The sequence below is a fragment of the Lottia gigantea genome (assembly GCF_000327385.1).
Source record: "Lottia gigantea unplaced genomic scaffold LOTGIsca_24, whole genome shotgun sequence".
Classification (NCBI taxonomy): domain Eukaryota; kingdom Metazoa; phylum Mollusca; class Gastropoda; family Lottiidae; genus Lottia; species Lottia gigantea.
The window spans coordinates 2,616,897-2,629,762 of NW_008708707.1; the positions used below are offsets into that span (position 1 = coordinate 2,616,897).

At 34.3% G+C, this 12,866-nt stretch overlaps 2 protein-coding genes across 2 annotated transcripts; both read left to right on the forward strand.

Moving 5' to 3' along the window:
* Positions 1-215: 215 nt before the first annotated feature.
* LOTGIDRAFT_116635 (hypothetical protein) lies at positions 216-5,118 on the forward strand (the record flags this gene model as incomplete). Its single annotated transcript, XM_009055372.1, has 5 exons — positions 216-329; positions 3,807-3,958; positions 4,375-4,551; positions 4,609-4,622; positions 5,009-5,118. The coding sequence occupies 5 exons, from the start codon at positions 216-218 to the stop codon at positions 5,116-5,118; spliced, it is 567 nt and encodes a 188-aa protein (XP_009053620.1).
* A 2,510-nt stretch (positions 5,119-7,628) lies between these two features.
* On the forward strand, positions 7,629-12,633 carry LOTGIDRAFT_188487 (hypothetical protein). The gene is made up of 7 exons (XM_009055373.1): positions 7,629-7,751; positions 8,234-8,357; positions 8,705-8,809; positions 9,205-9,304; positions 9,641-9,719; positions 10,033-10,168; positions 10,632-12,633. Exons 2-7 carry the CDS (start codon positions 8,280-8,282, stop codon positions 10,719-10,721), a joined length of 588 nt encoding a protein of 195 aa, XP_009053621.1. The 5' UTR covers positions 7,629-7,751; positions 8,234-8,279; the 3' UTR covers positions 10,722-12,633.
* The last annotated feature ends 233 nt before the right edge of the window (positions 12,634-12,866 follow it).

Consider the following 12,866-nt stretch of genomic DNA (forward strand, 5'->3'; position numbering starts at 1 on the left):
GAAACCAGTGGAGAGAAACGGTCTTTCTATTGGTCTAAAGGATAAGCTGCAACCAATTAAGATACGCAGCGTGAGTTCTGGGTTGTTATGACTTCTAGCTATTGTCGAGAGGTTAAATGCCGAGTGGGTGCGTGTGTGCCTTCATCTTCATCCCAATATACCTTCTTACCTACCGACACTGTACACAATTTCTACTACAGTATATAACTTTCAAAATGGCCGCACCAGAAATCGCCGAATGTCAATTGAGAAGGAAAGATACTAGTCAACCATGGGGATTTCGAATGCAGGGTGGAGCCGAGTTCAACATGCCCCTATACATGGCACAGGTAAATTCGATTTTTGTTCTCATTTCATTTCAGTACGTTTTTTCTGTATATCCTTGAAATTTGATGAGTTCAAGGTAACACGACGGGTACCATGTTCTCATATCCACTGGTTTAGTGAAATATCAAAGAAATACAGTATAAATTTGTTTTTAATATATTCAGATATGAGATAAGACACTACTCTGTTTTATGTTTAGATTGAATAGACGGAGACGTTGATTATAAGACGCTTCTAACTTAGTATGATTTATAAGTAGTTACTTTCTAATTAGAAAATGATAAGAACTGGCGTAGTGTACGGACTGAGATTTGATAAGCGTCGACTAATAATGTATACTAATAACTATGTATATCTAAAGAGTTAGTTTTTGTATTGTTTAAGCTATATAAACTCTTATCACGGAGTTGGAAAATGATAAGATACTTTTCATATCAAGGTGTTTTCTATTGGCTATTTATTTCCAAAATAGGACCCTGTTACATTATTGGGGAAGAATTGCCCTTCCTATGGTGCCATTGTAAGATTACTACAATACCAAAGAATGATTATGATTGGCATCAGGTTGAAGTTAAGATTTTACAGTAATATGATTTCGGAAAAACAACAACCAATATGTTTGAAGCATATCACATTATCTGTTTTTTCTAGCCTTAGCTAGCACCTACAAAGCCTAAAACCTTAAAATTTTCTTCAAACTTGTATATGCAGCTACGAATCTGTACTGATATACGTAAAATTCAAAACGAACAGTTGGAAATGATATGAGTTTTGCAATACAATAACAGCTATTTTCACTGTTAAAAAGGTGCTCAATACATCATGTGTAAAGCGATAACTAAGTCAAATCAGCTTAATGAGTGCAAAAACATATAGAAAACTGGGATTGGAAAGTATCATAGAACCAGATGATATTTTATGTCAGCAATTAATTTGTAAAACCAACAGCTACTCCGACGAGGGTGTTCCTAAGTCTCACATAAATTGACCTAATGAATAATTTAACCTTTAACAGTATGAAATCTAATTATGTTTCACTAAGGAGAATGTCTGTAGGGGTTATAGAATACATCATTAATATAATAATGTAAATGAAACCAGGTAGATCTCTATGATATATACCGTTACATCTCGGCAGCACCTCTAACCTGACTAGACCTCAGAAATCCTAAATACTGGTTTTTAAAGGATACAATGCTAAGACGAATATTAAAGGCCATTATGTTACAATGGATCACAGTATTAGTAATCCAGAATCCAAATTTTGTTAGGTTCGTAACGTATGTAAATAAACAATATTTACTAAAAGATGGCGATCACATGGTTACGGAAATTGAAAGTTGTGCCGAGTGGAGATGAAACGTAGAGAAGGAGGTGTGTTCTGTTCCATATATAGATAAGGCATCTTCACTCAACGTATACATTACATACACCACGTGACTAGAATAGGTAAACAGATGCTGGCAACGTACACGAGAACTGTATTTACTTATCAAAGTTTTGTAAACTATAACTAACTGTATGCTAAACATCTGATATTGGCATTCGTTATACATCATTGCATAATATATGTAATATACGTGCAATGGAAGGCAGCACTAGGACGCTGTAACTTTTAATGAAATGAAATGAGTTCGAGGCAATAAGGTTTCATTTTCTCGAAGATATTCAATTTTCAAACAATGAACATATTTTTCTAATAATTTGGAAACCTTTCATTATATCTTAATCAAGATAATTCTTCTTAAGGCTTCTCGACTTCTTAAGCATCTAAAACCATAAGTTTTTCCACCAGAACTACAATATCCGGCTGTATTTGTATCCAGATTGCCATTCGACGTAATGATATCGAGATGATCTGATATCATGGCCAATGGGAAAACCTCAAGCCAACGAACACACACAGTGAAAGGCATGTTAAACGATAATACAGTTGTTCAGATCAATTTAAACTTCTCACATACTTTCATATTCTATATACCAGCCAGGAAGGTAGTAGTTCCTCACCTTTCAGCCATACCTAGATTTCTAACAACATATCGAAATATTTTACGGGATCAGAATTGGCCGACCAGCGGGTTAAAACATATAGTAAATTCATTTCCCGGTGGTTATCAAGGAATTGAAGTAAATGGATTTATGCTTCTCTCCGATCCTCATTGTGTTAATGATGAATGACAATCCAATCCCTACTATTTTTTTTGTATGCACAACTGCCGATGACCCTTTTAAGTACAATGACTGCAGTACATCCGAACGAACGAACGAACGATCTCGCGCTTTTTCAATGACAAGGCAACGTCAATTTGTAATTCGGGAAACGACATATTCGACCTCAAGGTTAACGAAAAAACATATCTAGCCAAAGTGGTGCCCACAAAAATTTAATTTGAGGGAAGGTAAAGTAGAGAAAAGTATCTGCAAAGCGACTCAGACGTTTTCCAGACAATGAATCACCAGGCAAAGGCTAGAAATGAGCTTATACTTGTTCCATCATAGAACAAATTAATATTTAACAGTGTGGGAATGTAAAATAGAAGATTTTCACTTTATTTATACATAGGACTTGATGAACTAGTTTACAGCTGCTTGAATAATGTTGTGTGACCTTTGATGGACATACTGGTTTATTTACCTTGACGTTTTAGGTCAAACACAGCAAATTAGATGAAAAACTCAAACAACATTCGAACTCGATAAAAATTACTACGAAATAAGACAATCTTCTAAACAAATAATATGCCATCTTGAGAGATTAAAAGCAATTGTTGATGGAAAGACCGAAGGATTAACGGACGGAGATACATTGGCAATAACAATATATGCATCGCATTTCATGTGGGCAACTGAGTCCAATAAGTCTTAAGAATTGGACTTGAAATACCCTTAAAGACGTAGCTCCTAGTATTGGTCAGTTCTGTTAACGAAGGTTATTATTACCCTGTAGAATGGTGCTTATCAATTAAGTATGGGTCTTTATATTGAATGATAATGAATTGTCATGTTCCGGTTCGAAAATGAACCATCACATCAATATATAATTCGAATTGTAGCACCAATGCGTGAAATATGCATGACTTACACTCATTAAATGTTGATTACTCTATCATTATTAATTATGTGACCCGATAATAAACATTAAGGGGACTAAATCCCAATGAGAGCTTATTGAACGGGTCAAAACCATAAATGGACTTAATCAACTATAACCTTATATTTAGTCTATATTATTGGAAGTTTGCCTCATTTTAAAGAAGAATAGTCCAGATGATAAAATCTCACACAAATTTTCCAAAAGCTACAATTTTGGTTTGTAGAAATGTTAAAACAGAACCTGAAACATGTTGTTACTCAGCAGAGGCAACTGATCTATTTCAGCCTGTATCCCTACGGAAGTTGACAAGTAGTCAGTATAGTATAATGTCTATGAATGCCTAATATCTGTTAAACAAAACAATGATTATTGAGTTTTCTTTCAGGTTTCATCAAAAGGTATTGGTGGTAAAGCTGGTTTAAAAGCAGGTGATGCTATATTAGCTATTTGTAAGACACCTGTACAAGGGTGGACACATGAAAGAATGAAAGCCGAGATGATCCGAGCTGGTAATGAAATGGATTTGACAGTCCAAAGGTGAGTGGGGTGGTTAGGGATGAAGATTTGGTTCCAAACTTTCCATAAAGGTTTGTGAGGAAAGCAGGCGATGAACTATAATTGGAGTAAAACAAGGGAACAAATTACGCGAAAAATTGATATTATATGCCATGTCCTTTTTCAAGCCTTCATATAACCCTCAAAAAGCGATATTTATCAAATTAATGCTCATGGCGTATCTGTAACAGAGTACCTTAATTTAGGTACAGCAACACCATGGACATCGAATCTCCGGGTAAGTAAGCGAGCACCTTAAAACCAACATGCAACGACACATCGCATTCAATTTCCAAAATAAAACTTTGTTCCACATTTGTGATAATGCTACCCACTTTTGTGATAATTCTACCGACAAGTACAACTTCCAACAAGAAAAAATATCAAATTCCAACCAGTCGTGTCGTTCTATATTCCAGAAATGTGGTCAACACACAGGCTGCTCAAGCTCACATTCAACAAACACATCCTGAACCAAGATCGGAGGTTGATGACGGTAGCATTAACCCACACATGAACGAAGGATCATCATTTAGAAATGTTAAACCTAAAACTTATCAGATATTGGAGAGAGAGTTTTGCGGAGAGCCACCTTCAGACGCCCCTGCCGCTGCTGCACCAACACCTCAGAGAGCTCCTGGTGCCGGTAAGTTGTGTTAGGATATTTTATCTAGTACCGCTGATTTGAAGTTAGGTAAACACCTTTCACACGTTAAATATCGTGCTGTTTTATCGGATGGTATTGATGCTAAGTATTAAGTTCGTTTGCGTCTGTCAGTTATTTTTTGGATATAACTTTGTTAATAACAACAACATCCTCCTGTAAGGTTTGGAACCATTAAATTCCATTTGCTGGAAGGAGTTGGAGAATTTTCGAGAGTTCTACCTTGAACCGTAAAAAAGATATGACGTAAAAAGGAATCAATTTCTGACAGTCTCCTAATGCTGTCAAAGCATACAAGAGATTCCTGCAATTGCTCCTATATAAACAGACATAAATAATTCAGTAACCATCTTCCTCTTCAATTTCAGGTACTCGAGGAGCTGGTCCAGCATCCATCTTTGCCAAGAAGAAAAATGACAGATCCCAATATTTACAAGCAGGTGGTCCTACCATTCAGAAGGCTTTCGGACAGCAATAAATACTACACAGTCAATAATGGAAGGGTTGAGGAAGGTTAAATCTACCATGAGCTAAAAATGAAATATTTAAGAAAAATCTCTTTTGTCTGCATCGATTGAAAAAATGCACTAGATGCAAAAAGAGTCTGTGTAACAAACTTCACATTTTGTCCCGCGTGTGTCCCTTGTGAATTTATTATTATTTGTGTTCATGTATTTTCAAAACGCGATGTTAAAGTTGACAATGCCCATGACTCGTTACAAACTAAAGATACACTTTCTGTCCAGCTGCATTTTTCAGTACAGCTCGACGTTCGCCTGATCTGTGATTTCATTTTGAGCCAAATTCTTTTCATCCTAATGATACCACAGTATTTGGTTTGGATATAGTTTTAGTTCCTCGAGATGCACAGAGACAACCATTTACATAAATAGGCATAGAATAAATGGTATAGTAATTATAGCATTCTTCAGCTTTATCAGTTATTTTTTTTATCTAAGACGAACCACATGCCGGATTTTTTTTTTACTTGAATGTGATACTAGTAGCTTAATTTTATCAACATTTGACGCAAAAAACAAACGTCCGAGCAATCTTCTTTCTTTAAACGCTTTGTATATACCTACAGATATAATACTCGTTGTTATTCCAAGCTGATTGATTGAATTCGGATATTCATGCAGTTTACGTAACACGAAAACTCTGCAGTTAATAGCATAATAAAACTCGTTTAATAAATACTTAGCATTGAATAATAGATCTTTCGATATAATGTACGATTCCATTCTTTATTATTCCCAGAAAATATACGAATTTCCATTTAAAAATTGTTTCCCCTTCATTATATTACAACATCGTTTATGAATTTCTCTTTTCAAACTTACAAATTTTAGTAAAAGGCGGAAAACCTAGTCTGAAATGATGCATCTTCAAGAGTGTGTAACTCTCAATGCAAACGTCAGAAACCGATTACCATTATTTTTAATCTAATCTAATAAAATACAAGATATCCTGCCCATAATGTCTCAGAGTATACCCTCATGGTCTCTACCTATTGTTGTTTTTTTATATTTCTTTTATCTTTGTTTTGTACAGTATAATGTAATTATTGAAATCTTTTATGCATAAAATAAATGTTACAACTTTCATGTCTTGTGTCACTTCCATTAACCGGCGCAGAATAGATTGAGGTGGTACATGAATTCTCTTGAGAGAGACCATTAAGACGCTCTGTGAGTCTTGAAACTATGCGACTATGACACCACCACAGAGTAGTCAACATTTGAATTCAGCCTCAGCAATCTGTCACCCATTGAGTCAGGCTGGCGTTGCCACTGGATCCAATTTCGAGGTTAACAAGGTGTTACAGGCGGTGCAAATTAAAAGACCCCGCAGCAATTAGAAATTGAGATGAAGCCAGCAACGTTCAGAAGTCCTCCTGTGGTAGTTCATTGTGAATAATGGCTGAAAACAAAACGAACTACAGAATATCCGGAGTCAAGAGCATTAACTCTGTATAACTTTCAAAATATTCGTACACTACCAAAATTTCTACTTTTGTTCCAAAGAGACAAGAACATGAGTTGAAAACTAAGGCAATTACTGTATGCCTATAAAAATTTCCAGTTTTAGGGAGAAGGGCAGTAACTCTATTTCTAATTATCGGAAAGCCTTTAAATTCAAACTTTACCTGTAATATAGAGCTTCATGTACATTTACCTACCAAGTATCGTAATAATAGGTGGAAATTGTTAATTCAAAAGTACAATAATATACAATACACTGCCAGAGATGTAGGCGAAGGCGTATACAAAGGTATGTTAATCCCATAGAGTTATAAATAGAACTTATTATAAAATTCTATGGCTAATCCAGTACAGTGAATAACTCATCTGTTGGTTTTACCATGACATTGATAATGTTTTCCCTTTATTATTCAGTGGGACGAAATAGTTGCAAAGGGGTGTGTACGAATACAACTTGTTTGTGATTTTAAGTGATGCAGACCGGACCACCTTTGATGGGGTGGTTCGATACCCCTGCCTTCCTGCAACATAATGGTTGTGCGATAGTGTCCTGCCATGCTTCTACGTGCTGATCGGATCTGCAGATCATCTTCTTCTTCTTAATAACGCTGGTGACTTCTCTGCTTTCAATAGTGGTCTTTTCTGTAAAGAGACTGGGGTTGACCATTTTCTGCAGGTTGTTCTCGACAATCCGTTTAACTTACTATACTATTTGTCCTCACAAGCCAATTATCAGCATCGCAGCAACCTTTGACGAGACAAGCTCTCTAGTTGGGCCCCAGAAAGGAATAAAGAAAGGGGTAGTGTATAATCTACACAACATGCAATTGGCGGCCTAAATTTTGAGTATGACTATCATTATGAAACACGGGTTAACACGAGTCACACTCCCCCAGCTGGAACGAGGCGAGATACATAAATCGAAATTAAAGTAGTAAATGAATCGAACAAAGCCGGTGAAAAGCAATACGCTTGCGTGAATGCTGCCGGAAGTAGAAGCAGAAAATGGAGTTTGGTTCTTGACAGCGAGGCTTTGCAACGTGGCTCCTGTTATTTTGAGGGACTAATTTGTTGGAAATATCTAAAATTTGAAAACATATATAGCCGATAATTCCTACAGATATCGGTAAATACTATTTTTACATCGCATTTGATTGATAATCCATTTTTAACTAGTTACAAGGTGATGAAAGTATTCACAATGACACAATTTTGTATAAGCTGTATCATTGTTTCATTCAGTCATTGACAAACAAAGTATAGGATTGGCTTCTGCCTTCTTCTTTCAGTTTCATGAAAGTAGGTATAAAACCTCGGACATATTACTCCGGGTTCTATTAAATAAAGAGACCTACCAGTAGTACCGGTAGATGACACTATAATCATGTCATTTTATATAGAAATCTTATTTTTCTCCCTATATAGTATAAATTAACACAGGCAGTAGATCTATTATCAGGGCATAGCTTGTTCTTGATTATTTGAAATTGAATAAGCAAAATTGAGTTAGATCTAACCCATAAAATAAGGTAAAACCTTCCATCATACAAAATGAGGGGTCTACTTTGATGTAGTAGGCCTAAAAACATTTCAATTTTTGCTTTACAGGCACTGGCTTTCAGAAAAGGAATTGGAGATTTACTTTCTTACCAAGATGTCAGCTTTAGATGGGGACGTACCTTCCAGTTCACAGCCCAATATATTTAGTAGGGCTTATAAACGATATTGTGAGGTAAGAGGTAAAATTTGTCCCTTATTTGACCTTGTACAGTAGTAATCTTCTTTACTCAAGACATAAAATATAGACCAAGGATCTAAATTATAGACCAAGGACCTAACACATGGGACTGTTACTAATTAGAAAATTTTAAAAATTGGTCAAGAAGCATTTGATAAAGAACTGGGGTTGCCAAGGTGAAGAACCTCTTTGGACAGTTGTCCTAAGAAATCATACAACCTTTTTTGCTATATAAATGATATAATAATACGGTATAGAAAATATCAGCTTATTTTTATGGAAGATTCGTATCATCTTTGCTATAGATGAAGTCTTTTATAACTGTATTTTAACTATTGTAGATTCATCAATATTATCTAGATAGGTCTACACCATATTCAACAGGAAGGTGGATATTTACTGCCATTTTATTGTTTGTTTATCTTTTACGTGTATATATTTTACAGGTAAGACACTATAATATCTGAATATCCATTACATCATGTTTTTACACATTAATAAGATTTAGATATTGTCAGATAATTATGGGTTCTGGTAACTTTTCAGCTCTCGTCCATGGCATAGTCCTTAGGATGGATAGTCATCTTCAATATAGGATCAACCCGGTTTCTGCAGTGATGCATGTCTGAAGAAAAGTGTCTAGTTGTTCAGATGGGACAATAAACTGAGGCCTCCTGTGCTGAAGGCTGTGCTTATGATGATGTAACATACTCTGCTGGACTTTGCCTATCTTCAGTAGCCCACCTGGTACAGAAATGTAGAACGACTGTAGACTTCTTTATACATATTGAACCCTAAAAGACCTGAATAATAATTGATATTGTAACATCTGTTTTTGTAGGGGTGGTATATTATAACCTATGCACTTGGTATCTATCTATTAAATCTGTTTATAGCATTCCTTACTCCTAAAATTGATCCGGCACTTTTAGAAGATTCAGGTAATTCTGCATGAAATAACTTAGTATTATACAGAGTGGAGCTGCTTTAGAATTGAAAAAAAAAAAATGTCAGGAACATTATTTAGGCAATTATGTGCAAAGCAATAAGCTACTCCATTTTTTTTGAGTTGTTAACCCTTTCAACCCTAGCTGCGGGACCACACACTAACACAACATATACCCAAGCAGACGGTATACCAGCTGTTACTAAGTGACATCATACAACGTTAACATCATACACTTTTACTTTTATTACTTAGAGTTCAGGGTATATGACAGTATATTTCATTTACGCTCAGGGTTCAAAGGGTTAAAGTAAGATTACATTTCTTGTAGAAGATGGTCCATCGTTACCTACGAAAGCTAATGAAGAATTTCGACCTTTCATGAGAAGATTACCAGAATTCAAATTTTGGTAGGTGTAGTGTTGCATCTCAGAGAGTAGATTTCTTGCTAGATCTGAAACAACTTTGATTCTTGGGAATCCAGTGTACCAGTTGATCCTTGACTGTATCTATTTACAGAAGGGTAGATTTGATAAGGTCATCAGACTTTCCCATGCCAAACAAGATACAAAAAAAACCCCATGACCACGAAATGTCATTTGTTAACATAACCAAGCAAATGACATTAAGATACCAAAACGTTTTCACTGGACAAAATTTTGACCATTGTTAAAAAGACATTAGCAATGACAATATATATTTTCATATGATTCATCTTTTCAGGTATTCGTGTTCTAAAGCCATTGTAATTGGTATGATTTGTACATTTTTTGAGGCTTTAAATATCCCAGTATTCTGGCCTATATTAGTCATGTATTTTATTATACTATTTACTATTACTATGAAAAGACAAATTAAGGTAAGACTAGAATCTAAGAGAGTTACCTTCTATGAATTACTAAAACTATTTTTGACATAATTTTCTAAAAAGTTAAAAACAATGAGTTAAGTGTTGAAAATTTCTTCTTCAAAAAAAGATTTTTTGCTTATGGTAGTTAACATCACTGTGTGTTTAAGAGCACAAAATATTAATAGGTGTTTTGTAACTGAATTGAAGCTGTGAATTAATATATTTATAAAAGTGGACATCTGTTACTATCAATATTATTATCTCATTATCAGATCAATTATATACAAAATTATTCTATCACTAACTCTTACTGATAAATTCTAACACTTTCTAAAATTACATTCATATCTTTTCATTTCTGATCTCAAAGCTGCCAATGGACAATCTTTCCTTGGCAATTGTTCTTGATTTATTCCCCAGATATGCATGAGATTACATAGTAAATATATCTTAATTTGTTTTGTTTTTTCAGCATATGATCAAGTATAGATATATACCCTTTTCTCATGGTAAAACTAAATATCGAGGGAAAGAAGATACAGGAAAAGTTGTAGGCCATTAATAAATTTAGTTTTATATTTATATATCAATATATATCATTATGTATATAATTCCTTTATGTCAATTATCATATTAATTTCAGTTTCAACCATTAGGTGAATGTAAATATGATTGTAATGTTACATATTCATTGAATTTTACATACTTCCATGTTATATTAAGTTTTTTGATGTTCTGTTCACCAAAAATAGGGAGAATTTTCCTTTTTGATCCTTGGATGTAACTTGGACAAATTTGGGAAGTGATTGACATTTGTTCGTTCTTATTCTATATCCTATTTTTGACCTATGTTCTGTCTTGCTATTCCCATCTTGATTTATCAAGTGATAAGTGAGTCCATCAGATACAAATAACCCTTCAAAGGCAATGGTGTTATTAATGTTCAGTAACAGAAAAATGACTCTTGTTTCACGAAAAAATTCTTAGAATTCGACAAGGCATATTCTTCCAACAAAGTATTGTAGTCTTTCACACTGAAAACCTTTCTTCTGAGGAATCTATCAAAACTGACGCTAATGGAGAGTATTTGTGAACCAAATGGTCTAATGTGTCAAGGGTTAGATATCATCTCACAGACTCAAATACCCTTGGTAAATCAAGATGTCCGTAACCAATTAACCACTGTTAACCCTGTTTATTTCAGGATTTGGTTAATAATCCAGTTTCAAGCACGCCTTCAATTTAGTTATGTTCCTCCTTTTCTTTATACCTTTTACACTATGCATATTTATTTATTGTGGTCAAATTAAAATATTAGTTTAGAATCTAAAAGTAACTGTCTGTGAAAAAGGTCGATCTTGTTGATTTAGTATTCAAATTTTCACGAAACTGCGAGAACAGCTTAAAAACATTGTTAATTACTAATGGTGGACTCTGTAGAAACACACGTTGAAATAAATTTAATTTATGACACGTTTTGTCGCTTTCTTGTGGGTAAAACTTGGCAGCTGTCAATATTCAGCACTCAATCATTCTTGCTGATATGTGAATAGTATATCCTCTATTTCGGTAAGCAGTCATTTGGGCACTATTTTTTTTAAGCACTTAGGACACACTTCTTTTAGGCACTCGGTCGGTAGAGCACAGGTATATATTTTTGTCTAAATTTCAGTAAATCTCTATTTCATGTCGCCTTTATTCCCCACAAAATCTATTATTTGCATGAAAATTTTAATAGGAAGGGAAACAACTGCATAATGATTAGATATGGAATTGTTTAAGAGTTTTCATTTACAATATCTATATTTTATGTAACAGCTCATTGAAATGTGACCAACTGCAATTATTTATTAATACATGTACATATAGAAGTTTTCTACCCTTTACATAGCCTGATTAACATAGCTTTTTAGGGCATCATTTTTTAGTCACATGGTTTTGGCAATGGTGACATCATATTTGTGTCAAGCATTACTTTGGTGAAAAAGCATCTTCAAAATATATATACTGAAAGAAAAGAAAATGATTATTTTTAGGCTATATTAAAGGGATTGTACAAGAACCATGGATGTCAGAATGAAAATTGGAATGGTGTAAATTGATGATATCAGTGTCCCTGATACACATAGAAAATTTAGAAAACCTCTTTACAATCAGTTTAACTATTAATTCTGTCTTAATGATATTTCCTTTTCCATGTCTTATGTTGTATATTCATCCTAACATAATGCTTCATGGGAATATTACGCTATCAAAAAATTTTGAAAAAATTCGTACAAGACCAGTCAATATGTGCCTGATACTCAATATCACTGTCTATTTGTAATAAGGTTAAGAAATAAATATTAAAGTTTTATTTAGTTGTATATCATGTATGTAATAATGTATGATAGTGAAAAATTATAGATGTTTGATTTGATAACTGTATATAAACAATGTGAAATACTGTATATTAAATATTAATCAATTGTTGGAAGTCATGACTTCATCTCTCCCCTTGATTTCATCATCATCTCATTCATTTTCAAAGCAATGTCACCATGAAAACTGCTTTTGTGCCTAGCTTGGTTTAGGGCATGGCTATTGGATTTTGAACACCGTACTTTGAAAGTAACAACTATGTTTGACAATGATAACAACTTGGGTTCACAAAGGCTCCATTCTTATCAGCTGGTCCTTGGCATTGAACTCTCCAGTGGCGGCGCTA